At 39.5% G+C, this 26,267-nt stretch overlaps 1 protein-coding gene across 4 annotated transcripts; it reads left to right on the top strand.

Moving 5' to 3' along the window:
- Positions 1-857: 857 nt before the first annotated feature.
- SF3B1 (splicing factor 3b subunit 1) lies at positions 858-24,897 on the top strand. 4 transcript variants are annotated; one of them, XM_054070201.1, is made up of 25 exons: positions 859-1,016; positions 8,028-8,194; positions 9,461-9,562; positions 10,213-10,327; positions 12,046-12,125; positions 13,359-13,526; positions 13,671-13,905; positions 15,106-15,318; positions 15,707-15,828; positions 16,577-16,774; positions 16,867-16,968; positions 17,693-17,872; positions 18,318-18,404; positions 18,522-18,792; positions 19,037-19,182; positions 19,271-19,417; positions 19,545-19,670; positions 20,075-20,296; positions 20,503-20,685; positions 20,779-20,890; positions 20,976-21,096; positions 21,519-21,650; positions 22,365-22,637; positions 23,066-23,282; positions 24,565-24,897. In XM_054070201.1, exons 1-25 carry the CDS (start codon positions 989-991, stop codon positions 24,721-24,723), a joined length of 3,906 nt encoding a protein of 1,301 aa, XP_053926176.1. In that variant the 5' UTR covers positions 859-988; the 3' UTR covers positions 24,724-24,897. The 4 variants fall into 4 exon arrangements, 3 of the variants coding, with proteins under 3 accessions (XP_053926178.1, XP_053926176.1, XP_053926177.1); XM_054070202.1 differs by lacking the exons at positions 859-1,016; positions 8,028-8,194; positions 9,461-9,562 and adding an exon at positions 11,674-11,729 and having other exon boundaries at positions 10,275-10,327; XR_008450441.1 differs by lacking the exons at positions 13,671-13,905; positions 15,106-15,318; positions 15,707-15,828; ... (14 more) ...; positions 23,066-23,282; positions 24,565-24,897 and adding an exon at positions 11,674-11,729 and having other exon boundaries at positions 858-1,016; positions 13,359-13,420.
- The last annotated feature ends 1,370 nt before the right edge of the window (positions 24,898-26,267 follow it).

Raw genomic sequence — 26,267 nt, forward strand, 5'->3', positions numbered from 1 at the left:
ACTACCTGAAAGGAGGTTGTGGAGAGGAGGGAGCTGGCCTCTTCTCCCAGGGGACGGGGGACAGGACAAGGGGGAATGGCCTCAAGCTGTGCCAGGGGAGGTTCAGACTGGACATCAGAAAAAACTTTCAGGGAAAGGGTCATGCGGCACTGGCAGAGGCTGCCCAGGGAGGTGGTGGAGTCACTATCCATGTAAGCATTTAAAAGACGGGTAGACGAAGTGCTCAAGGACATGGTTTAGCGGTTGATAGGAATGGTTGGACTCGATGATCCTGGAGGTCTTTTCCAATCTACTGATTCTGTGATTCTATGATTCTTAATGATTTATTCTTTCCTTCACTGATGATTCCGATATTCCTCCACCCGCACCGCAAGAGAAAGGCCCGGCCCTACGAACAGCCCATCCCCGTCCCCAGCCCCGCCTTGTCCCCTGCGACACGAACAACCGCTGAGAGCAACCGCCCCACTCACCGCCCCTCCCGCCGCCAGCGCTGCCATTGGCTGCGCATCGCGGGGTGGGCGGGGCCGCCGCTGCCTGAGTGACTTATGGGCTCACGCTCAAGGCGCTCTCGTCCGGCCGGAGGCGGTGCCACCATAGGCTGTCAATCGCGAGGTGGGCGGGGCCGCGGCTGCCCGAACGGCGTTCGCGTGCTCTGCGCATGCGCGAGGCCCCGTCGCCTTGCTGGAAGCGGCGCCGCCATTGGCTGACCATCGCGACGTGGGCGGGGCCGCGGCTGCCTGAGTGACGTGAGCGCGCATGCGCGAGGTCCCTCCCGGCCGGAGGCGGTGACGCTATTAGCTGCCCCTAGCGAGGTGGGCGGGGGCTGCGGCTGCCCGAGTGGCGTCCCCGCGCTCCGCGCCCTCTCCCGGCCAGTGGCGGTGCCGCCGTTTGCCGCCCGCGCCTGCGCGCGAGGCCCCCGCGCTGCCCCCGCGCGGCGGAAACGGCGGGGCCGCGCACTTCCGCCTCGGCGTCGTTAGCGGTGCACAAAATGGCGAAGATCGCCAAGACCCACGAAGGTAAAAACAGAAAAAAAACCCCAACAAACAACCCGAAACCCTCCCGCAGCGGCGCCGCCAGGGGCGGCGGGCTCGCCCATATCCCGGTGCTGGCGTTTCCCGCCCCCGCTCGGAGCGCGGCTGCGGGGAGAAGGCCTTGCGGGCCGGGCCCGTCTGTAATGGCGGCTGCGCCGGTGTCACCGCCATGGCGGCGGGGGGGTGGTGGTGGTGGTTGGCTCCAGTTTTGCTAAGAGGACCGTCGACGTGGGACGCTGCGGGCCCATGCCTGCTCCCACGGAGCTGAGGCTGAGCAGCGCCTGCATGCAGAGCATCACCCTCCCCATAGCAGAACCCGCCCCATGCTGAGCAGTACTTCTTTCGATGTTGAGCAGTGGCTCCATGCTGAGCTCCTCCTCCCGGCTGAGCAGCGACCCCAGACAGGGCAGCGATCCCCCCGGCTGAGCAGCGCTTCCCCCAGAGCAGCCCCCCCCCCCCGAGGTTGAGCAGCGCCCCTCTCCCCCACAAAGCCGCCTGCGGCTGCTGCTCACCCCCCTGCTCCCATCTGCTCCCATCGCCGCGCGCCCCTCCTGCTATTGAAAATGCCGGAAAATTGATAGGAGAAGTCGTTGCTTCTGCAAAAAGTGGAATATTTTTGATTTAAGCTAAAGTAGAGCTAAGTTCCATCTAAGTAATTGTATTTTTTTATGAAAGACACAGTGTCCCTCTGAGAGCGTGTTTATTTCAAGCAGTGAAACACATTGTTCACTCTTTGGAGATGAGAATGTCTTGTGTTCAGTCTCATCTGTGCTGAACAGATGTGTCTGCTGTGATCACCTCTGCTTGCAGCCTTTCCCTGTCTCAGTACAAGGTCAGGCAGAGCAGGCTCCAGAGCTCCAAATTACCAATGGATTTGACTGTTGTGAAGTTCCTAATAACATTAAAATTGGTTCTTGGAAAGGAGTAGAACACACATAAGATTTCTGGGGAAGTTTATCCATATGCCTGTAAGTGGGAAATCCGTTCTGTCCCAGCTCCTGTCTGGCTGCACAGGATCGGTGGGGATCGCTCCCACGCGTTGCCCAGGCTGATAAAGGATGCTGGCTTTCTAAAGCTCCAAAACGTGTCTAAGAGAGTTTATTTGCTGGCATTTTCAGTAGCAAAGTAAAATCTATAAGACTCATTTTGGAATGTTACTAGCTTAGGTAAACTATTCCACTTTTTGCAATCATAACTACTTTTTGTATCAGCCCTGGCCCCTCCTCGGCGGGTGCCCGGTGGCAGTCGCCCTCGGCGCTGCCCGGAATTCGTATCGCTGAGTCGGGAACATACGAGTGTTCCTCGATCGAGCTCTTCGGCCGCCGTGACCACCGACAGCGTGCGCGGAGGTTGCCCGAGGTGTGTCTGAGCATCACGTCGACGTGGTGCTCGCTGAGAAAAATGCCCCTAGGGAGGGGTGCGAGGTCTTGAGCGTTTCGGCTGCCAGTTTTGCACGGAAGCTTCTTGCCGGCTGGGTGTTCACGTAGGAAAATGGATCTCTGGGTAGTTTAATGAGCGAGGGCTTTGACAGGCGCTGTGTTGTTATTGTTATTCTGGGAGGAGCTGCGTGGCTGCGTTTCATTACAGCTTCCAGCTCTTTACAGCCTGAATCAAGGCTTTCTTGGACGTCGCTGGCTTGCCCTTCTCTTAAATGTCTTCAGGCAAAGAAAGAATAATTTTTAGAATTGTACCGTGTGTGTGAACCACCACAGGCAGGATGCAGGAACAACCACAAACCCACAAGTAAAATACGGAGAGTGTAATTTGTATCTGTTCCCTCGCAAACTGGGACATTTCGGAAGCAGCACCAGGGCAGAGGCAAGCAAGCGGGAATGCAGGCGCCGCGGAGCTTGGTCCTTACTAGAGAGTGGTTTCAGATTTGGTGTTTATATCTGTATATCAGTTTTTCGTACAGGCGTAGTTTTGTACTGTGCTTTGATCTTCTCCACAGCAGGGCAGGAATCTCAAGGTTGTTCATTAGAATGCCTGAGTCTATTATAGGCCTGTGTTATCTAAACACAGAGGTTCCACTTGTCAAGCACACAAGACTGAAAAATGATTAGTATGGTATATGTGTTTTTCTTCACTGCAAGTCACTTGAGCGTGTTTATAATCTTCCTCACCAGTCTTCCGTTATATGCCCACTGCTTCTGTGGTTTTGCTTTTGGGTTTTTACTCAGGTTTCTGTGTATGATAGGTGTTCTGTGTTAATTTACATCCATAGTTCACTGATCAAGAACTACCTCTGGACAGTGGTTGTACACTGCAGTAGGCAGGGTGCTTGGGGGGCGGTGCTAAGTTTTTGCACTGAAAAAATTTTTCAGATGGAGAGGCATCATTTCCTGAGGAAGTGAGGCTGATGTAGTCCATAACACTGCAGACCTGGTTTCAGTTTGTGGATGAACAAAAGCTAACGGTTACCTTATTTTTTTTTATAATTTAATTTGATTAGGTTTGTTACTGTTCTAGAACATTTTTTATGGAATTACAGAAATCGTCTTTTGTTTATACACTGTGACATGCTTAAGGCTTGTGTGAGGTGCTACCCAAGTGAGTACTACTCATTACAGTGCTCTGCCTCTCCTGCTGCCTGAACTTTTAATATTAAAATGGTAGATTTTTTATTTAATTTTTTTAACTTAAATTGCGTATTTGTTAAAGCAAATGGTGGTCCATTGAATTTAATGCAAACATTGACATGCTTCCAGTTACTTGTGTTTTAGTGTTGTATCAGAACAAGTTTTAAAGGAGGGGTTGGTGTATGTAGTCAAATTACATGATCATGTAGTGCTGTCTCTCCTACCATAAAAGTATTAACTTCATTATTTTTCCTCTTGAGTTCTATCCTGTCTTACTTCTTTTCAGTTCCTGTCTGATTTTTGAGATTGAGTTGGTACTAAATTGTCTTAGAAGATTTTTTGTATCTTTGTACTGTTTGTTAAATGTTTGATTGATGTGTTCAAGGCACAATTTGACAGAGTTCTCCAGTTTGAGGTTGTTTCAGTTGCATAGCTTAAGGGGGATTTATTTGTCTTGTTAGGCTGAGAAGTAGAGTTTTAAACAGCAGCTTATAGAGCCTCAATAAGTGCTTGAGTTTTGAATGCTGTTAAAGGTAGGTTTTAATTTGCTTTTTTTTCCTTGCTCAGAAAAGAAGGAAGAGATCTCCAAATGCAATAGAGAGACTAACATTTATGAGGGTGCTAAAGCAGCTAGAAATAAAGTTGCATAGGGCAAGCTAAATGTGCAAAAATATGATAAGGCATGAAAATGGAAATGCTGCAAAATACTGCTTCAGTACAGGATCTGAATCTTCTTTCTTTTTTTCATGCTGAATAATGTCTTGCTTTTCAAATGTTGCAAGTAGAACTACATGTATTGTAACGGAGTAGATATTTTGAGAAAGGCCATCATCTGGCTGTGAGCTAGGTTTTCAGTGACTTCAAATATGTTGACTTTAATAATACTCAACATTTATGGTATGTTTCAAATCAACTGTGGATGTTGAAGTTACTACTTTTGAAATACCAAGCTATATTTAATAAAGTACAGAAAAAGGAGTGGTCAGTATGGTATTGTTATCCTGCCCTCCCTTTTTTTTTTTTTTTTTTTAAGTCCTACTCACTTTACTCTGTCTTTCACTGAAGTTTCTGTTTATGTCCTGGCTGACTAAATCATCAGACAAGTTCTTTGCTTTCAACAGTGTGTTTTTAAGCTTTGTGATTGCTTTCTTCATTTGATTTGTATTTAAATGCTTTGTTAAATAGGGTATGAACTTTTTAAAGACAGTGACAGTTAGGTGAAGGAAGGTAAACAAATCTGTATTATCAAAGTAGTCTTTTTCCAGCTAAATTTTTGATGCTTCCTAACCTGGCAATCAGACTGCCTCTGGCTGCAGACCTTTTAGGCCTTCTGGTTAGAGAGGTTTTGTGGCCTGTCAGATGGGTGTCCTCTTTAGAGTGCTTTGTTTACACTAGCCCCTAGAGTCTGCATGGTGTTAGTTAAAAATCATGGTGGCCATAAGTGGGGGTTTGTTAGCCCTGTAGACCCCATACAGACTTTCTTTTATATAGATAACCCAGCAGGTTTTGCTGTAAGAAAATGAGGATGCTTTATAGTCTGCAAACAGTTGCAGTCATTGTAATTTAAAGGAGAAGGCCAGGAATAAATGAGATCTGTACCATCTTCAGGAAATGTATCTGTTTTCTACATAAAATGAGAGCAAGGCATGTAAAGTTTTGAACAAGTATGTAAAGTGTTGGTAAGAACTGTTAATAGGAATACACTTCTGTGTTTGCTGCAGAACTCCCACAGTTGGTTTAATGGACTTTAGCAGTAGTGGGAACCCATGTGCTGGCAAATCTCTGTGGTCTGTCCTGCGTGGCAGCACACATACTGGTGCTTTGTTTGGTGAACTGTGCGGTCAGGTTGATTCAGTGGACAGATGATGGAAAGGTTTTTGCATTGAAGGCAAGATCTGTAGGCTTTTTTGTGCTGAGGTGGTTACAGCTATGGATGAGCAATCAAGACTTAATATGCTAATGGGTATTGTTCTGGTAACTGCTCTTCAGAAATAAGGAACATTGTCATTGTACTCTAAAAGCAGTCTCTGCTAGTAGTGCTGTCTTTAGCAACAGAAGCTTCAGGTATTCCCTTTCTTACCAGTGCTGCATTGCACCAGGCTGCAGAAGGAATCAGGAACTTGATCTGCTCTTTGGAGGAAACAGAAATAACTAACAAATCTGTGAGAAAAGTGTTTGAGTTGTATCATTTCCATAAAACTGTGCCATAGGATGACTTCACAAGAATGGAATACCTTAAGCTGACACAGGATACGTATGGTATAATTCTCGATCGGAGACTGCAAGACAGGGATCCTGAATTAGACTGCAAGACAGGGATCCTGAATTCGGCAGTAGTTTCTGTCTGCTGATTCTTCATGAAGTTACGTGTTGGGGAACAACATGTCTCAAGTTCTGGACTCACCGGAACACCCTGTGTGCAGGATGTTAGAGGGAGCTGGGTCTACCCAGGACAGGATTCAGCAGGTGATCATGGCCAGTGGTATAAGGCTTCTATCAGATTTCAGCTTCTCATGAGTTCAAGGCCAATACCGAGTTTCTGTAGCACAGAGTTCCCAGGTTCCCCTGTTCTAGGTATCTGCAAAAGTTTGATGGCAGCCCTTAACTAACTGGGCAAGGTTCTGCTATGATAAACCTTCTGTGCATAGGACTGATTTTAGAAACCTGCTGCTGCTATTTCTTCCCTTTCCCACTAGACCACTGCAGGGATTGCAGTAATCCTGCCCTTGGGTTTACTGTGTGTAAAGTGAAGTCAGTGTTTCTAAGGGCCAGTTTTGCAGGCTGCGTGTGAGTGCTTGATCCTGCTGTTCTCGCTCATAGCTGTGTAGCAAAGATTTGTCAGATAAAACTATATGTTCTCTCTGTAGAAAACATGTTTCCTACAGGAGGCATAATTTGGCTTACTGTGATGTATTTTTGCTTAGGTTTTTTTTTTTTTTTTAAATTAGTGCCAGTTTGTGATAAGAGAAGGACGCAGCTTTGACTCAAGGTCTTGGAAGTTTACAGGGCTGACTGTTTCTGAAAAACAATTCTGATCTGCAGTCTTCCAGTCATTAAAAAAAAAAACCAGTTTTTCTATTCTTAATTTTTTTGCCAGGCTTGTTAGCAGATGTTGCAGTGTAGTGTCTTTTGCAGGGTATCTTACTAGGAAAACCTTGTGAAATTTTTTGTTCTGAAAAAGAGAAATGAGCAACGGTAGTAAAAGAAACAGTGAGTAGTCAAGAGTTAAGATTATTCTTGAATAGAATTTCCTGTAGCTTTTTTAAATTAGCAAATTTCCCTCAAGTTAGTGTAGCAGGTACGGCACCTTGGATAGGAAAGGGTGAATCACAGAATCGTTGAGGTTGGAAGGGACTTTTGAGACCGCATAGTCAAACCCATCTGTGCAAGCATGATCCTTGGTATTCCTTCAGCCATGAAGTGCAACTCTTGGGTATTTTTTTTGGCCATGGAAATAGTTGTTTGATCTACTGAAGCTCACATAGTGTGGATAACTGTCTTTACGTATCTATTGAATCAAATAAAATTCAGGTGGAAACACTAATACTTTTCATGGAGTTAGCTGTGCCTTATATTCTTGTCACATTACAACACGTAGGAGAGAATGGTTTGATTTGGTTCTTTGGTTTCTGGGTTAGCAAGTTAATGTTCTATCTGAAAGTACTGAATTTTTTAATGTCATGGCCACCAGAGTTGGTAAGACTCAGACCCTGGTACTTAAGAGAATGACAAAGCTCCCATTTGTCCTGTTGGAAGGGTAAGCTTTTTGTCACCTAGAAAAACAGTACTCTTCAAAGATGGTGGTGCAGGCAGGGATAGTCGTGAGTAAATAATATTTGAGCTGCCAGAGTGAAAAGAAACTGGTTCAAACTTTTTTCCTTTGCTTTTTCCAGTGGCATATTAGTGGTTTGTTGTTGTTTTTTTTAAATTTGTTTAAAGGTAATACAGCTTTGCAATATATTAGATAACACAATACAATGTTTTATTAAATGTGCACAGATGTGACAACTCATGCAGTAGCTCTTGTGAATAGATTTGTTTTAGCTAGCAAAATTGGTTTGTTAATTGACGATAACATTTTGAAAGTCTTTTTTAATGAGAGTATTGCATTCATTGAGAAAGTATTGTGATAATGTAGCATTGAGAAATATTGCTGTGGTGTAAATTATCTTCTCTGCTATCTTTGTTGGAAGTTGAGAAGCAGTGGATTTGAGTAGTTTGCTTTTGGCTGCACAGTTGAAGTAGTCTGTGCTGGACTATATTTCAACTTAAGGAAAAGCTGCTTATAAACATTATTTCTTTAGAGATAATATTTGGCATTGGGTGAGAACCTTGATTTACTGTGCAGAATAATGTAAATATTACATCTTGTGTGTGTGTAAAAAAACTTTATTTTTTTTTTTTGTCTTTACCCTAGATATTGAAGCACAAATTCGAGAAATTCAAGGAAAAAAGCCTGCTCTTGATGAAGCCCAAGGAGTAGGCCTTGATTCCACAGGATATTATGACCAAGAAATTTATGGTGGCAGTGACAGCAGGTTTGCTGGATATGTCACCTCTATTGCAGCAACTGAATTGGAAGATGTAAGTGATTTTGTGCATTTGTTTTCTCAGGGCATGCATTCGAGGTATTTTTTAATTAATTTTGATTAACTTTTATTAGCAGTAGCTGAAATAAAAGTAATTACTGTCATCAAAGCCATACTGAGCCAAATATATCTTGTTCGGGAAGTTCGTAAGTTCTAAGTCTGGCTTGTACTTCATGAATTGTACTTTGAAAGTCATGTAGGCCCAAGCAGAATGCAAGAAGTTGTGGTCTGGTACTTAGTGTTAGCCTTGACTAGAATAATTACCTCTGTTCTATTGTTGCTACCAGGATGAAAAATGATAACGAAAAAAAATCTAATAAAACTTTGGCCAACAAACCCAAGTGACCGTTTTAAGATTTTTATTTTTACTTTGTTTCAAATTTCAGAGCAATTTTTGAGAATTGACTTTTTCACTGTATATCTGGCTTATGAGATTATGTTAGCTTCTAACACTAAACATCTGACTGCATTTTTGTTTGCAGGAGCAGTCAGAAACTGCAGTTCTGACCATAAATACATGTGCAATGATGTATTAAAATAAGTGGATTATATTTTAAGACGAAGGAAGTTTGTTGTGTTCAGTTTAGTACCAACTGATTCATCTTTTTAGCGATGTGCTGTATGTCATTTGTAGACTTCTGAGAATTCCTTAATTAGAAATTTCCAGTAGAGTCTCGCTGAAATCAGTTCATAGCTTTAAGAGCAGTTTTTCTTTTGAGTTGCTGTAAATTATCGTGCAGAAACTGGCTACTAATATGAGGAAATGGGTAGCAACAGCATCTGAACACATTCTGAGTACTTGGTGTTGCCATAGTGATTGAGAGAGTATAACTAAATCAACATTATTTCCGGATTTTTCAGTTTCGGAAGCTTTTTTATAGGGTTATTTACTGCGGTTTTGTTCTGTATCTAATTGGCTTTTAAGGAAAGGCGGTTTGAAGTTCTGTGCACCACATGCCAATTAGGGAACTAAATCAATAGTCTAATATGATATACAGCCTTTTGTATAACTAATGTAGCATACTTGATTAAATGTAGCATACACGATACTGGAGTCCTGTAGGAAAAAGTTAACTTTTTAGTGGTGCGGAAGGGCTTATCTGAATAAAACAAGCTCTAAGAAAAGGTTTGCTAAAATTTGGAATTAACTATTCTAGTTAGCCATTTTCATCTTTTCTGTGAGCACAGTGTGTTAATTTGACTTTTTTTTTTCTGAATACAATATCAACATGACCAATTTGCTTTGTCTTTTTACTGACAGGATGATGATGACTACCCTTCTACAAGTCTGCTTGGCCAGAAGAAGCCAGGGTACCATGCTCCAGTGGCATTGCTTAATGACATACCGCAGTCTACTGAACAGGTACAGGCACAATAAAATACTCTTGTTGGCATTAGGGTAAAGATGTGTTAAAAGATTTTTGAGACCAAATCTTGTCTTTTGGAAATACCAGATGTTTGTAAAGGGCTATGGTATTTTAACTTTGCTGTGAGCATGTTCAGAATTCCACAGGGCGGTGGGAGTTGGCACTTCTGCATTTAAAGGCGATGTGGGCATATACACTAAGCAATTTAAGTCTTTGGTTATTTTCATTTTCTAAGTATGATCTATAAAAAAAATATGTAATTTATAGCTCTGGTTTTGTAAAGATGCAGTCACTTGGGTTTTATATTTCTGAAGTATTTTTGTGTGAAGTTTTAAAGCATATGAAGTAGAATTAAGTTGTTCTGCGACAAGAAGGGGGAAAGGCATGAGATGCTTTGATAACAAGTGAATAAACGCCTTAAAATGGCAAGTTTTTGTCAGAACTTGCTTTTTCAGAAATGCTGTGTTGAAAAAAAATAAAATTGCAGTTACAGCGGTAAAATTTAAATTAGTGTAGTGTTTTGACATTCCTGCATAATTGGGGTGGAATTTAAATACTGAAAATAGATGCAGGTGTATGGTCACCAGGCACTTATCATATTGTTCTTCTTATATACGTGACTAACAAGCCTTTTTGTTGTTTTTAGTATGATCCTTTTGCAGAACACCGTCCTCAAAAGATTGCAGATCGGGAAGATGAGTACAAAAAGCATAGGCGGATGATGATAATTTCCCCTGAGCGTCTTGATCCTTTTGCAGATGGTAATTTATTTTGGCTTTTCTATACCCTGTATGGAATTTGTTGTCAGTAATTGTCTTTAGCCCTTTGATTTCATTTGGCATGCTTATAAACTTAGTTTTGTTTTAAACATCCCCTTTTTATAGAGATTTGGTTGAAAACCTAGATCCCATATTCTTCATCTTTATAATATGAGTTTTCTTTCCAGGTAGAAGGACAAGAAAATAATGAGCCATTGCCATAGAAACACAAAGGGTTAAAGGTTTCTCTTTTCATTTTGTTTTGGGTTGTGCATTATATTTTGAAGGACTTGGGTATTGAGTGCTCAGATTCTTTCAGTACCTTGAAAGTTTTCATTCCAAGTCATAGATTTGTAGGTTTATTGCTTTTGAAATGCTAGTTCTCAAAATAGAGCACCTAATTCTTACCATCCTACGTAAACATAGGTGGTATAGCTAAAAGAAACAAAAGCATATCTGAGACTTTGATACTATTAATAGTTCAAGTCTGTTCTGATAATTTTAGAATGGAAGTCAGGTTTTACAAATGAGAATTTCAGCCTGCATGAATTAATAGGGATATTAATTATTTTACTTGCTTAATTGTAATTGATATAAATATGTATTGTCAGAATTCGCAGGCCCATACTAACTGTCCTTAATTTCTTTCCTACAGCAGTACTGCTATATGCCAGTCCTGTCTGCATTCTTAAGGGTGCAGTTCAACACATCCTGTGTAGATTATGGTGAAAAAGTATTCCAAAGGAAAGTCCTATCAAAGCTAGTGTCAGAATGACACAGCCAATTGGGCAATGATCTTCCGCATAGAAATGTTTATTTTTTTTCCCTAAATTATAGTGCTATACCACTTGTATAGCAAATCTGCACATTTTTCTTAAAGAAAAGTGTTTTCCTTGACAAGTCTCATTTTTATAAAGTTGGGCTTCTTGTAAAGTATTTAAAAGTTTAATTAACTCAAGATACACAGCATAAACCAACATATGGTATACAAAACCCATTACCTGTGAGTATCATTGTGGTGGTATATGTACTGTATTGCATTCGGCTCCCAATCACAGTTATACCTTGAAGAGGGGGAAAGTGTCATCAAACAGTTTTTTGGGGTTTTTTGTTTTGTTTGTTTGTTTTAATGAAGCCCTTTTACAATGTGACACTAGAAGATCTGGGAGACATGTCCAGATTTGTCCAACTTATAAATGGGTATGATAAAACATGTTAAATGTTACTTAGGTATGCAATTGTTATTTATAGTCAGATAACAACTAGGATGTAGCAGCTTACACAAGGTAATGTTTTGAATATAAATATCTTTCCAAAGTGTTACTAATGGTAAAGAGATAATTTTCTAGGCTTCTATTCTGCTGCTTGAAGTCAGAACTGCTGGTGGAGACAAAGGCACGAAAGTGTACGTATTCCGGATTAGCAACCCAGGAACCCATCACTTCTGAAGACTCTTAACTGTGCTGTCATTTTATCATTTATATCGGCTTTAAAATATTTGTTTGAAACTACAGTAGTTATGTTTGTGTTCAAACAGGTTAAATTGATCAGAAAACTGAATAAACGTAAGATACATGTAATTTTTAAAATTTTCATTCAAAAAGTAAAATTAAATGATCATGGAATAATATAATATTAGAGCAGGACAACAGAGAAAGTCAGTAGTTTCTGCTTATCCTGTACTCATTGTGCTCCATTCCTGTTGCTGTTCTCTTCCACAGGAGGGAAGACACCAGATCCTAAAATGAATGCCAGAACATACATGGATGTTATGCGTGAACAACATTTAACAAAAGAAGAGGTGTGTGGAGGGGAGGGCTTTCCAATTGAACATAGTTTCATTTTATAGCCTTTGAAAGCATGTTAAAGAAGTAGGCATGGAAATTCTGTTGACTTTTCATCTTGACTTTAGAAGTTTTTTTCTTCAGAAAAAACCTTTTTTTCTTCTTATTTTCACATGTTGAAAATAAGTAGAATTTAAATATGAAAGTTTTGAAAAACACCTGTTCTATATAATAGTTCAACAACAGGGGGAGAAATAATCCCCATACATTTTGATCTGGATTTTTTTTTATAGCACTTGGTGCTTTATGCTTATTTTCTCTCAGAGGATGAGAGACAAAAACTATCAGTCACTGAGAGGTATTTAGTCTCAGAGGTGTTTGGTTTTGTGAGCGCTGTGTAATGGCGGTCCAGGGAGGTTTTAAAAGGCTTTTGTTGAAGTGCTTGCAACAGATGTTGCAATGCTAAAGATTGATGTAAGGTTAACATTTGGTTTTAAACGTTAAAAAAAAAAACAAGTAAAAGAGCACACTTTATTGATAGCTATTAAAAATTCTTTTTAACAGATAAGACATTGATAATATAATCAAATTTCTTGTGTATTACCTACAGTGCCATGTTATTAATTGGAGCAAGATCTTTTAGTTACAGTGATGCCAGTAGATTAATACTGATTTACCCTAGTTGTATCGCCTTAATTGAGGAATTAGTTCATAATTTTGGCAGTCTTACTGTTTATGCATCCATTAATAAGTGAAAAACAGTCTGGGTTAGGGTACTCTTTTAAAAATGTCATTTTGGAATTCTAAGTAAGAATTTCAGGGCTTTTTTGTCTCAGAGGTTGTAACTCACATGAACACATTTTCTGACTCCTCCACCTTTAATTTACTGAAGTAGAACTTGTTTGAAACAGATGTGTAATGACTTTAAGGCATACATTTATATAATAGAAAGTGGTTGCACTCAAAATTCTTGAATATGTTTGCATTTGTTATAATAACGGCCTTTATAAGAAGCCAATTTTAAAACAGCCCTTCCAAGCATATAACTTCTCTGTCAGTAGAGAGTAATTTGAAAAGATAATGAACTTGAAATTAAAACAGTAGCTAATTGCATGCTATTTGAGCAAAACCTCAAAAAATAGCATAAAAATATATGATACAGTTGAAAAATCTCTTTTAAAGGTGTAGTCTGAAGACACCTTCTTAAGAAGTCTTGTTTCTTACATTTTTCTTTTTGTGCCCTTGATTAGAGGGAAATTAGGCAGCAACTAGCTGAAAAAGCTAAAGCTGGAGAGCTTAAAGTCGTCAATGGAGCTGCATCTCAGCCACCTTCAAAACGCAAACGTCGTTGGGATCAGACAGCTGATCAAACTCCTGGTGCTACACCTAAAAAATTATCCAGTTGGGATCAAGCAGAGGTAATAATCCTAGTGTTCATCAGCTTATCTGCAGAAGACATTATTAATGATAATCTTCTTAAGATTTTTACTCTACTGAAAAAAGAGTAACTAGCTGTCCTTGTAGTATGAGAGGTATTAATCTTTGAGTCTTGTCTTGTATAGACTCCTGGACATACACCATCTCTGCGGTGGGATGAAACTCCAGGCCGTGCAAAGGGTAGCGAAACTCCTGGTGCCACTCCTGGCTCAAAAATATGGGACCCAACTCCCAGTCATACACCAGCAGGAGCTGCGACACCTGGACGGGACACGCCTGGTCACGCAACACCAGGCCATGGAGGTGCCACTTCCAGTGCACGTAAAAATCGATGGGATGAAACACCTAAAACAGAAAGAGGTAAACTGGAAAGCACATAATAAGTTTTGAATGGTTAAGCGTGTAGGAATTTTTCTCCTTGAGTAGATTCAGTAGTCAGGCAAGATATAATTCTATTCTGACATCTAGTGGTTGCTGTGAAGTTAAGCTTTTGTCTGAATTTGCAGTATTGAATTCTCCCCATTAGCTTAACTCACATCTGTGAAAGCACCTTGGCTCAAAAATTGAAGTTCTGTGCTATATCTCGTGACTGCTGCAGGTTGGGGATTTTAATGTGTAAAGGAGCTCACATTGAATTGCTTTTTGTGGTACATTTATATGTCTTGGTTTTAAATGTTTAATTTTTTTAAAAGAAGTTAGTTTTAAAACAAGTTTTGGAAGCATTTTTCTCATCTGCCTAATTTGAGTGAAGCTCATAGAATCATAGAGTCACTAGGTTGGAAAGAACCCGCTGGATCATGGAGTCCAACCATTCCTAACAATCCCTAAACCATGCCCCTCAGCACCTCATCCACCTGTCCCTTAAACACCTCCAGGGAAAGTGACTCAACCACCTCCCTGGGCAGCCTCTGCCAGGGCCCAGTGACCCTTTCCGTGAAAAATTTTTTCCTGATGTCCAGCCTGAACCTTCCCTGGCAGAGATTGAGGCCATTCCCCCTTGTCCTGCCCCCTGTCACTCGAGAGAAGAGGCCAGCTCCCTCCTCTCCACAAGCTCCTTTCAGGTCTCCCCTCAGTCTCTTCTTCTCCAGGCTAAACAACCCCAGCTCTCTCAGCAGCTTCTCATGAGACTTATTCTCCAGCCCCCTCACCAGCTTCGTTGCTCTAACATGTAACATGTTCATGTAACAGAGAACAACGGAACAGCGTTGTTCCTTTGTGCTTTTATTAAAGGAATACATGGAGTACGTTGTCTAATTTCTAGAATATTTGAGTTCTTTGTTTTTTTTAGAATTTTATCTGTTTACGCTAAGGTTTACCAAGAAGGTGACACGCTTTTTTCATAAAATGAAATTCTCTGTAGGATGTTTTTATTGTAATGCCTGTGTTTTTACAGTATTCACCAAGGTAGTGTTTACTCTTTGTCAGTGTATTTGTTTATTTGATACTCATTGATTTGTGTAGACAGGAGGATGAGATATTGAAAATGGGTTTGGATGTTGATTCTACAGTTGGAGTTTATACTGTCAGCTTTCTGCAAAAACTGTTTTGTTTTCCCTCTAGATACTCCGGGACATGGCAGTGGATGGGCTGAGACGCCTCGGACAGATAGAGGTGGTGACTCTATTGGTGAGACACCAACCCCAGGAGCGAGTAAGAGAAAGTCCCGGTGGGATGAAACTCCTGCCAGCCAGATGGGAGGCAGCACTCCTGTTCTGACACCAGGCAAAACACCCATTGGTACACCAGCTATGAACATGGCAACTCCTACACCAGGTAAGCCCGAACTCGAAGGCCTCACTTTGTTTTGTGGAAACTACAGCATTTACCTGTATATGGTATTTAGAAATAGACTTCTGCCTAACACGTTCTCCTGCCTATATGAGAGCAGTCAGTATGTGCTCAGTTTACCGTTTTTAATGGCCACAGCCACTCTGTTCTGGGGGGAAATTGAGACTAAGCTTATATGTCTGCTCCTGTGCAACTTAGCTGGTAAAAGAAATATAAAAGGCTCTCTAAAAGCTGGATATCTTACTGGCTACAGATCTCGTGTGCTGTGGTAACTTTGGCTCAAGAGAGTTCTTAAACATTAAGTAAACGAGTAATCTCCTTCATATAGAAGATTTAAAAAAACCAACTTTTTTATTTTTTAAATGTGATATAGGTCATATCATGAGCATGACTCCTGAACAGCTGCAGGCATGGCGCTGGGAAAGGGAAATTGATGAGAGAAACAGACCACTTTCTGATGAAGAACTGGATGCTATGTTTCCAGAAGGATATAAGGTAATTTATCTGGATTAAATGCAGCAGACCATGATTGGTTTTTTTTTTTCTGATAGGGGATATTGATTGTATTTATTTATTTATAAAACCAAGTTGTCCCAGAAGTAGAGTGCTTCACATTAAGTATTGATTGTAGATGTTTGATTTGGTTACTGATTTACTGTAAATCTATTAGAGAGGGAGAACTGAAGATGACCTTTAAGGCCAGTTGCTATTCTGCTTCTCAGTGTTGAGGCTGTCTGTTGAGGCCAGAAATGTGCTCTGAAAGGACTGAGAGAAGTATTAAGTCCTGATGTAGAAAAATTTAGAAGACAGTTACAACTTCGAAGGCAGCAAGTGCTGTGTTGCTACAGATACTGAAGTGATTCTTTAATACTTTATAAAATAGAGACTTCAAAGTTTGTTATCCAAGCTCTCAGCAGTGGATATGAGTTTTCCTCAGAAATATTGTTGATACAGTATAAACACATATACAGACTGTCATGGTGTTGCTGTTAACATGGGATCTAATGTATGCAATAACAGTGGCACAAATCAAATAGAATATTTGTTTTGAATAGAATATATATAGAAATATATATATTTGAATATATATTTGAATCTATTTTTATATAGATATATATATATATTTGAACAGAATATATATAGAAATAGAATGGAAGATAGAGGTTTAGTAATGTTTTGTATTTGATACCTTCCTCTTTTTATATCTGTTGCAATAAGATAAATGTTATTCTTTCTTCTGTAGGTTCTCCCCCCACCAGCTGGTTATGTACCTATTCGCACTCCGGCTCGTAAGCTGACAGCAACTCCAACACCTTTGGGTGGTATGACTGGATTCCACATGCAGACAGAAGACCGGACTATGAAGAGTGTTAATGACCAGCCATCCGGCAATCTTCCATTCCTAAAACCAGATGACATCCAATACTTTGATAAACTGCTGGTAAGTGAGATGTAACTCATATTGATTAAATTTCCTGTTTTCTTTTGAATATATGTAGTAATGCCTGTTTATTTGTCTGGAATTATTTGTAGGTTGATGTTGATGAGTCAACTCTGAGTCCTGAAGAACAGAAGGAGAGAAAAATAATGAAACTACTGCTGAAAATAAAGAATGGCACACCTCCCATGAGAAAGGTAAGAGGAATTGCTAGATGCATTTATGTAATTTCATTTTCCAAAAGGCTGCATTTGTTTTCAGGCTTACTGTCAGTTGTCCATGGGATTCTGTTTAAGATAATCCTCTAAACTTTAAAATCTGTTTAGTGCATTCTTCCTCTTCTTTGTCTGTGTGGATTTTGTTTGTCAAAAGTATTGCTGCTCTTTGTACATAATGTCAGTCACTAAATTGTTCTTTTTTTTTTTTTTTTTTTTTTTTAATACAGTTACGAGAACCTAGATTTAGAGCGCTTTTTGCTTAGAGGGTGTCATAATTTTCTGGATTTTGCTTCTTACACTTAAATTAGCAGAGTAGCTCTTAGTTAAGTTTTAGCCTTACACATTATGCAGTATGTTAGCAGTCTTTTCTGCACAGTTTTGCTCTAAATTAACCATAGTACTAAGCTACCTAGATACAAGTAGGGGCTGTACAAGCTACTTCTCAGATGGAGCCATTCTTAATATTAAACCAGGAACATGCTTTTCTTGAAAATTGAACATTGGGGAGCTGACATCAGGGTGTTTCTCTTCATGCATTCATTTTTAAACAAATCAGCATAAAATTGAAGTAGAGTTTTTTTGCAGTGATATGAGCAAGTATTTTGAAGCCTGTGGTTACAGTCAATTATATTTTAATATCCACTTTTCTGGAATTGTTCAGCATTTCCTTACTTTAATTGATGAGCTGTTTGGTTTTGTTTAGGCTGCATTGCGACAAATTACTGATAAAGCTCGTGAGTTTGGAGCAGGACCGTTGTTTAATCAGATCCTGCCTCTTCTGATGTCACCAACACTTGAAGATCAGGAGCGTCACTTGCTTGTCAAAGTCATCGACAGAATTCTTTACAAACTGGATGACTTGGTGCGACCATATGTACACAAGGTCTGTTGCGGTTTACTATTTGATCTTTGATTTTCTTTTTCTGATCATTGCTGGGAGAAGTGTGTATTTCGTTTGCATATCAGAAGAGGATGTTACCATGTTTTTTTCATGTAATTGGCTTACATATTTCATCTTAAACCAAACTTTAAATTCTTGTAGTTTGATTGAAATGTGGGCTTTATAGTATTAAGGCATGATGTAACAGTGATATATGCATGTTTGGGGGTAGGAGGGGTGGGTTTAATCTGATCTGGGTGGTATCTCCAGTCCAGGGTCTTTAGACACAAAGAGCTGTCAAAAGAGCATAGTAGATTTTTTTTTTTTCCATCATAAAGTATTAGTCTTGGATCCATGGAATTATCTCTGTTTCATGGGATCTAAAAGGGCTAGAAATACTACTAAAAGTATTAATGAAAGGAAATACTGATTTGTTCATCTTTTTCAGATCCTTGTTGTCATTGAACCACTGCTGATTGACGAAGACTACTATGCTAGAGTAGAAGGCAGAGAAATTATTTCAAACTTGGCTAAGGTAAAGTTCCATCCTTCATTAAGGCACCAAGTTAGCTTACATATAGCTGCGTGGCAGAAGAATTAACTGTGCTATTCATAAATCAAATGGGTATGTTTTGTATGTTTTTTCCTTCAGGCTGCTGGTTTGGCAACAATGATCTCCACAATGCGACCTGATATTGATAATATGGATGAATACGTCCGAAATACAACAGCTCGAGCCTTTGCTGTCGTTGCCTCTGCTCTGGGCATTCCGTCTCTGCTACCATTCTTGAAGGCTGTCTGTAAAAGCAAGAAGTCCTGGCAGGCTAGGCATACTGGCATCAAGATTGTACAGCAGATTGCTATTCTTATGGGTTGTGCTATCTTGCCTCATCTCAGGAGCTTGGTTGAAATTATTGAACATGGTAAGTTCTGCTTTCCCAGGCAAAGACTTCTTTATTCACTTCCTCTTTGGAAAATTTTTCGTACCTCAGTAAGACACAGTGGTAAAGTCCTTGTTTTGTGTGGTGTGTTGACACTGAGAAACAGTGACTCTGAAAGAGGAATAGTCATTCAGTTTTTCTGAAAATAAGTTAATCCCTCTATACTGCCCCTCTGTTTTTGCTGGTTTAAGTCAAAAGAAGTGGTAGTAAACACGGTCTCTTGCAGGTCTGGTGGATGAGCAGCAGAAGGTTCGCACCATCAGTGCTTTGGCTATTGCTGCTTTGGCTGAGGCAGCTACTCCCTATGGTATTGAGTCCTTTGATTCTGTTCTGAAGCCTTTATGGAAGGGTATACGTCAACACAGAGGAAAGGTATATCTAAAATACTTTCTTTAGTTAGAACTGAAATGGATGCGTACCTTCTGTTACTCATTTGAGACATCTTTCTGTGTTTAAATAGGGTTTGGCTGCCTTTCTGAAGGCTATTGGTTACCTGATTCCACTCATGGATGCTGAGTATGCAAACTATTATACCAGAGAAGTCATGCTAATCCTTATCAGAGAGTTCCAGTCTCCTGATGAAGAGATGAAAAAAATTGTATTGAAGGTATGTCAGAATGATTGTTTAGCATTAATATTGAATATGTGTGTTTTTCCTTTTCTTAAGGAAACAAAACCCACCACAAAACCAAACCCTACAGGATTAAAGTTGTTGAATTTTTATTTCCTGTCAGGTGGTGAAGCAGTGCTGTGGTACAGATGGTGTTGAAGCAAACTACATAAAAACAGAAATCTTGCCACCCTTTTTCAAACACTTCTGGCAGCACAGAATGGCATTGGACAGAAGAAATTACAGACAGGTACTTGTGATTTTTTTTTAATTGGAAAATGACTTATAATAGAACAAAATTCACATTAGAATGTTCGTTCAGACTAGGTGCTTAATTTTGTCTTGTATGTCCTCAAACTGATTAGATTGGACTAGCAATTTAGAAGTTGCATAGCTGGAAGCTTCACAAGTGCTTGGGAGGCTATCAGGACACTTTAGGTCTCTGAATTTGTGTCTCCATCGTTTGTAAGGTGGGGTAGTTCACACCATTTGTGTCATTTAAAACATTTGATGATTTCTAAAGGTAAAAACAGTTGTTTGTAGTGCACCTAACATGCATGATACTATTTTCTTCTCTTCAGACCAGGGAAATTTATTTTCAGAATGTAGAAAAATCTTGACAGTGTTTGCTCACTTAACATTTGTATATTTCAGTTGGTTGATACAACAGTGGAGCTGGCAAATAAAGTTGGAGCAGCAGAAATTATTTCTAGAATTGTGGATGATCTGAAAGATGAGGCTGAACAGTACAGAAAAATGGTGATGGAAACAATTGAGAAGATAATGGGAAATTTGGGCGCAGCAGACATTGATCATAAACTGGAAGAACAACTTATTGATGGTATCTTGTACGCCTTTCAGGAACAGACCACAGAGGTATGGCCAAGGGGTGCTTGGTATTTGATTCACTCTGATTGTAAGGTAGCTCACTGTTAGTTATACAGAAATGTATGCTTCTAGGTTAGATTTTTAGAATCCCTGTTTTAGATGTCAGTGCTGTAATCGATGAAATCCAGAAACTATCTCTTTCATTAAAATATGATGTTGCTTTTGGTCTGATTTGCCTTTGCTTTTATGCACAGGATTCTGTGATGCTGAATGGTTTTGGCACAGTGGTTAATGCTCTGGGCAAAAGAGTTAAACCCTACTTACCGCAGATCTGTGGTACAGTTTTGTGGCGTTTGAACAACAAATCGGCTAAAGTTAGGCAACAGGCTGCTGACCTGATCTCTCGTACTGCAGTTGTCATGAAGACTTGTCAAGAGGTATTGTATTGAATTCTCCTACCAGGTTTGCTGTAGTATGTCGTAGTACTGAGAGGGAAGATGTAACTTCTAAAACCTTTTATTTGGTTGTAGGAAAAACTGATGGGACACTTGGGTGTTGTGTTGTATGAATACCTGGGTGAAGAATATCCTGAAGTACTGGGCAGCATACTCGGAGCACTTAAAGCTATTGTGAATGTTATAGGTAGGTTTGTGTATTGGTTACATGCTTGTTCAAGAGCAAAATTAAAAGGTATTCTAAAACTAAATGCATCTCTTGAATTCAATAGGTATGCACAAAATGACACCACCAATCAAAGATCTGCTGCCGCGGCTTACACCTATTTTGAAGAACAGACACGAGAAAGTACAGGAAAATTGTATTGATCTTGTTGGGCGCATTGCAGACAGGTAAGCTGACTAATGATAAAATATCTGACCCTCTGTGTGGACAATTATTGTGGCAAAAGCTGAAGTATCAGGTTTGGCATCTGGGTATTTATTGTCATACCTCTTGCTATTTCTCAAGTTGTGTGTAAAGCTTATAATGAGATATTTAGCAGACGGTCTGTTGAACATAAGGCAATTGTTATTTTGCAAACAGCTTGTGAGAAGTGTGTTGTCCATTTTTGCAAACTTAAAATACGCACAATATCATAAATTAGAGTAAACTGTTAACCAGTGAAGGTTAATGTTAACAGATACCCAATTAAGGAAATTGCTTAAGCAGTATCCCTCTCTTGATAGTAAATGAATAAGTGCTGCACTTGATATATTTTTAGTTCAAAACATCTAATATCACTGAAGAAGTAACTTGCTGTATTGTCTTTCAGAGGTGCAGAATATGTTTCTGCAAGAGAATGGATGAGGATCTGTTTTGAACTGCTTGAATTATTAAAAGCTCATAAGAAAGCCATCCGAAGAGCCACAGTGAACACTTTTGGTTATATAGCGAAAGCTATTGGGTAAGTTGTTCCAATGCATAGCTGCTTCTGCACACAGTTACCTAACATAGAGATGGTGGGAGCTTTCTGGTGAGAAATACTCAAACTTCTCTAACTTGTAGACGGTCAAGATTAGAATATAATTCAGTAGTAAGAGCTGTTTTCTCATACCCTCTCTGTATTCTTTAATTAACTTTCCTTTAAACGCTCAATCTGTCTTGTTTTTCCCTAAATCAACACTTTCATTGATTTGCAAATCGCTAAGATGATACTGCAAGTCAGCGAATTGTAGAATGAGGCAGAATTCCCATCTTTATGCATGTTCTTAAATAAGTGACCAGTTACTGACTTAATGCAGATACATCAAGCAACCAAGGAATGCTGTAACTGTGCTGCTCTGTACAGGACATTGCCCCTCTCTGTCAATGTGTATGGTTTTATACAAGTTCGCTGTGAGACTGGAGTAACGGTGGGAAGACTACTCCTACCCTCCAGAGTTTACAAGAGGCAGGGAAAACGAATAAGTCTCGAGAAACTAAAAGGTGTTGGTTATGAAAATAAGATCATGCAGTTACTTAAGCTGTTGTACAGTTTTGTGGTTTATGTTGCTTCGCAGTTATTTAATTTCTAAGGGCTAAGCTATGGTTTTCTGCCACTTGCTCTTTGATACTCAACTACTTTTACCCAAATCCTCACTGATTCTACTGACATGGATGCGCATGTTGTCTCTTCCAGACCTCACGATGTATTGGCTACACTGCTAAATAACCTGAAAGTACAGGAAAGGCAGAACAGAGTATGTACTACAGTAGCGATTGCTATTGTTGCTGAAACATGCTCACCTTTCACAGTGCTGCCTGCACTCATGAATGAATACAGAGTTCCAGAACTGAATGTCCAGAATGGTGTGTTAAAGTCTCTTTCTTTCCTGTTTGAATACATTGGAGAGATGGGGAAAGATTACATCTATGCTGTTACGCCATTGCTTGAAGATGCTTTAATGGACAGGTGAGCGCACTTCTTCCTGTCTGTGGAAGAGTTAGCCACAGTCATATATTTTAAGCATATAGCTGGGTCTTAACAATAACAAATAGGCAAATTGTCCTCATTTGCTAAAGTTGTTAGATGATCAGCATAATTTGGAAGAAGTTGTCTGCAAAAAATTCAGATTAGAAACATCTGTGTTTCTAATAGATTCAGATTAGATTAAGATTGTCTGCAAAAAATTCAGATTAGAAACATCTATGTTTCTGCAGAATTAGAGTGCAGAAACTTATTAGAAAATGTCATCTTTTTTATTTACTGATTTTTGTTACTCTGCCTCTTGCTATCATTAAATAGGGGTTAAGCGTACATATTAGTGCTTTCAAAAAATATCTTATTGAAAGGAATTATTGTGTTTGTCCGATCATAACAGACCATTGTTCTCTTTGCAGGGATCTTGTACACAGACAAACAGCCAGTGCCGTGGTGCAGCATATGTCTCTTGGTGTTTATGGATTTGGATGTGAAGATTCTCTTAATCATTTGTTAAATTATGTGTGGCCTAATGTGTTTGAGACGTCTCCTCACGTCATTCAGGCAGTGATGGGGGCTCTGGAGGGCCTCAGAGTTGCTATTGGTCCCTGCAGGATGTTGCAGTATTGCTTACAGGTATGTCCTCCCGTGTGCTGGGGTAGCAGACACAGCAGGTGTCAGGCAGGACTTCTTCCCAGCAGACAAAAAAAGTCACCTGGAGATGATTTCCAGCATAGGAAAACTGTGCCTCTTTGTCTCTCCAAGGTGTTGTTTAAACATAATATTCTGTACCAAGGACTTCAATAATTGAAATATGCAATAAACAGAGATTTTGGAATAGTGAGACAGCTGATTATATTAAAGAACTTGTCTAGAGGTGGCAGGTAACTTAGAATATAAATTGGCTAAAACAGCCTTGTACTCTGACTTGTAAAATGGAAGCATCTCACAAATCTGAGGACACTAATTAATGAGTCTGGAATAAAACAGTGGTGCAAGGGATTATGAGAGCAAGTAGTAAATGAGATAAATAAATGAGAAGATATGCTTAATATTAAATTAACATACCTTGTCTTTAGCCACGAAAAACAGTAAAACATTTAGAACTGTAAGAGTGAAGCCCTAGAAAACATTGCTTTGGTCAGAATTGATACCATTACATCAACAGTGGTCAGTTCAGCCTCTGTAAATGTGTACGTAGCAGTAAAATCTGACGGCTCCTTTTCTGTGTAATTGCACATAACAATTCTTGCTGTGTTGGCTGTAGAATTTAAACTCATGTAACAGGTGAGAAGCAAGGATGAATGTAATGCAGATCAATGTAGATAAGATGTGACAGCATTTTAGTATTTGCAGATAGGGAGTATCACTGTGATATTTTTGTGTGGGGAGCCTCAGCACATATATACTGACATCAGTAGCAAGGTGCAAGAAGTCTCTTGCACAATGTGGGTTTTTTTCAAATACTGCTTCTATATTGTTTTTTTTTCTGAAGTTTTCATATTCTCATATTTTTAGGTTTAATAATAGTTTATCTCATGTATTTCTGTCTCACACTCTCTGCACAAATCAGTTAGCAGAGCCAAAGATAAGACTGTTCCACCCAGATATACTGCAGCAGGTTTTAATTTTTATTTCAGAAGAAGAATACAAAACTAGAAATGTATTCAGCGGAACTTCTTCCCTGCAGGGAAAAAAATAAGAAAATCTGTCTCCAAATGGTACTTTGTTACTGCTTGCTAGTTCAGGTAGTCACAAAAGTTGGGAATGACACATGTAGTGCACTTCGGTTGTTACAAGTGATGTTAGTCACTGTAATTGCTTTTTTAAGTGCTTATTGTGCAAAACTTGTCTAAATTAAATAACAGACATTTAGATCTCGAGCTTTCAGTAAATTTTGTTCCGTTCTGTTTTTTAGGGTTTGTTTCACCCTGCCAGGAAAGTCAGAGACGTTTATTGGAAGATTTATAACTCGATCTACATCGGATCACAGGATGCTCTGATAGCACACTATCCAAGAATCTATAATGATGAAAAGAACACCTATATTCGTTATGAACTTGATTACATCTTATAATCTTCTTGTTCCGTTGTTTGTGTTTAATGCACAGCTGTTCTTCAGTTAAATGCTTCAGATTTGATGATGTAAAATTTTAAAGTATTGGAGATCAGTGTAGGGCTGGTCAGAGGCAGAGCTAGGAATACAGTAGCATGATTTTTTAAATATGTCCTTGTTTTTTGATGTTAAACAGTTAAAGCCAGTAGTGACCAAGAAAAAAAGTGAATACAATGTACTGGAGGGATTTCAGTTTGGATTCATCTTTATGAAGATTTAGATTTCATTCCTTGTGTTTAAAGGCGAAGTTTATTTGAGAAATAAACATTTGTGTATAAAAACTAATTTGTGTGTGTTTTTTGGACAGGAGCTTGTAAAATGAGTCCTTTTGGATTAAGTATATTTGTTCATGTAATAAATAGGTGGCATAAAACATTTTAATCCTTTTTGTCATCCCCTGGCTTTTGAATAAATAAGAAAAACGTACAAACTGTAATTAATGTGTGTATCTTTTGTCATGCTATAATATAGCTGTGGTCTGGCTGATTTTCATGGATAAAGGAGCGTTTAATTGCTGATTGTTGTTATTGCTTCATCCGCAGTATCCTGGTTGTGGGGATGGATTAGCTTGTTATATTTTCAGAAGTTGAGCAGTTTATTTTAACTGGTACGTGTACATTGAGTTGCACAAATTGTGTGTGTTCATCACATTTAGCATGTATGGCTGTGTAAAAAGGTAATTAGTATTTATAGGTCAGACTGTAATTCCTGTAAAGAGCTGGGAAAGTCGTGAAAGAGATGCTTCAGCTTGAGATAAGGAAAGTATTTTATTTCCTCATTTGCTTTTTTCTTTCTGTGCATGTACTAAAGAGGTCTTGATAGTTGACTGTAGACCACATAAAACACAAGGTTAAATCATTCTGGGAGTATTGTACGATATTGAATGTTGTAATAATAGGTTGCAGTTAGCTGTCAGGTATGTTCTGAGCGTCCTTGTTTCAAGTCGAGTGATTAAGTTCCATCTTAACGAGTTCAATGTAGTGTTGTTAGATGACTTCTCTTTGCTATTTTACATAAATGTGAGACTATTTAGCTGTTGAGCATATAAGAAAATTCCACACTATCTTTCAAGGCTTACATTTTTGTTGGGGACTTGGGGTGGCACAGCAGCAATTTGGGACCCTTTTGTTTATGACGATACTAATTTGTTAGGAGCTGAAAAGAGTGACTTTTCTCAGCAGCTTGCTTTGTCCTAAAATTTGATAGAGAAAACCATCTGGGACTTCTTGAAGTCATTGTTGCTGAACTGTTCCCTGAGAGAGCAGCATAAGCACTCTAGTCTACTTCTAGTGCTTCCTCATTTAATAATGTTGTATTACAGATGGTCTGCCTTCTTGATTTCTGGAGTAGTGCCCAAGCAAGTGCTGACAGACAGAGTGGAGGACTGGAAAAAAACCACTGAGTTTTGAGAAACTACTAGCCTAAAAAGCGCTGAAACAGGTAGGAACAGGTGATGACTTCTAGATGCGTCTTAGCAAAGGAGTTATTTTATCAACAAGTCAAAT

The sequence above is a fragment of the Cuculus canorus genome, chromosome 6 (assembly GCF_017976375.1).
Source record: "Cuculus canorus isolate bCucCan1 chromosome 6, bCucCan1.pri, whole genome shotgun sequence".
NCBI classification, from domain to species: domain Eukaryota; kingdom Metazoa; phylum Chordata; class Aves; order Cuculiformes; family Cuculidae; genus Cuculus; species Cuculus canorus.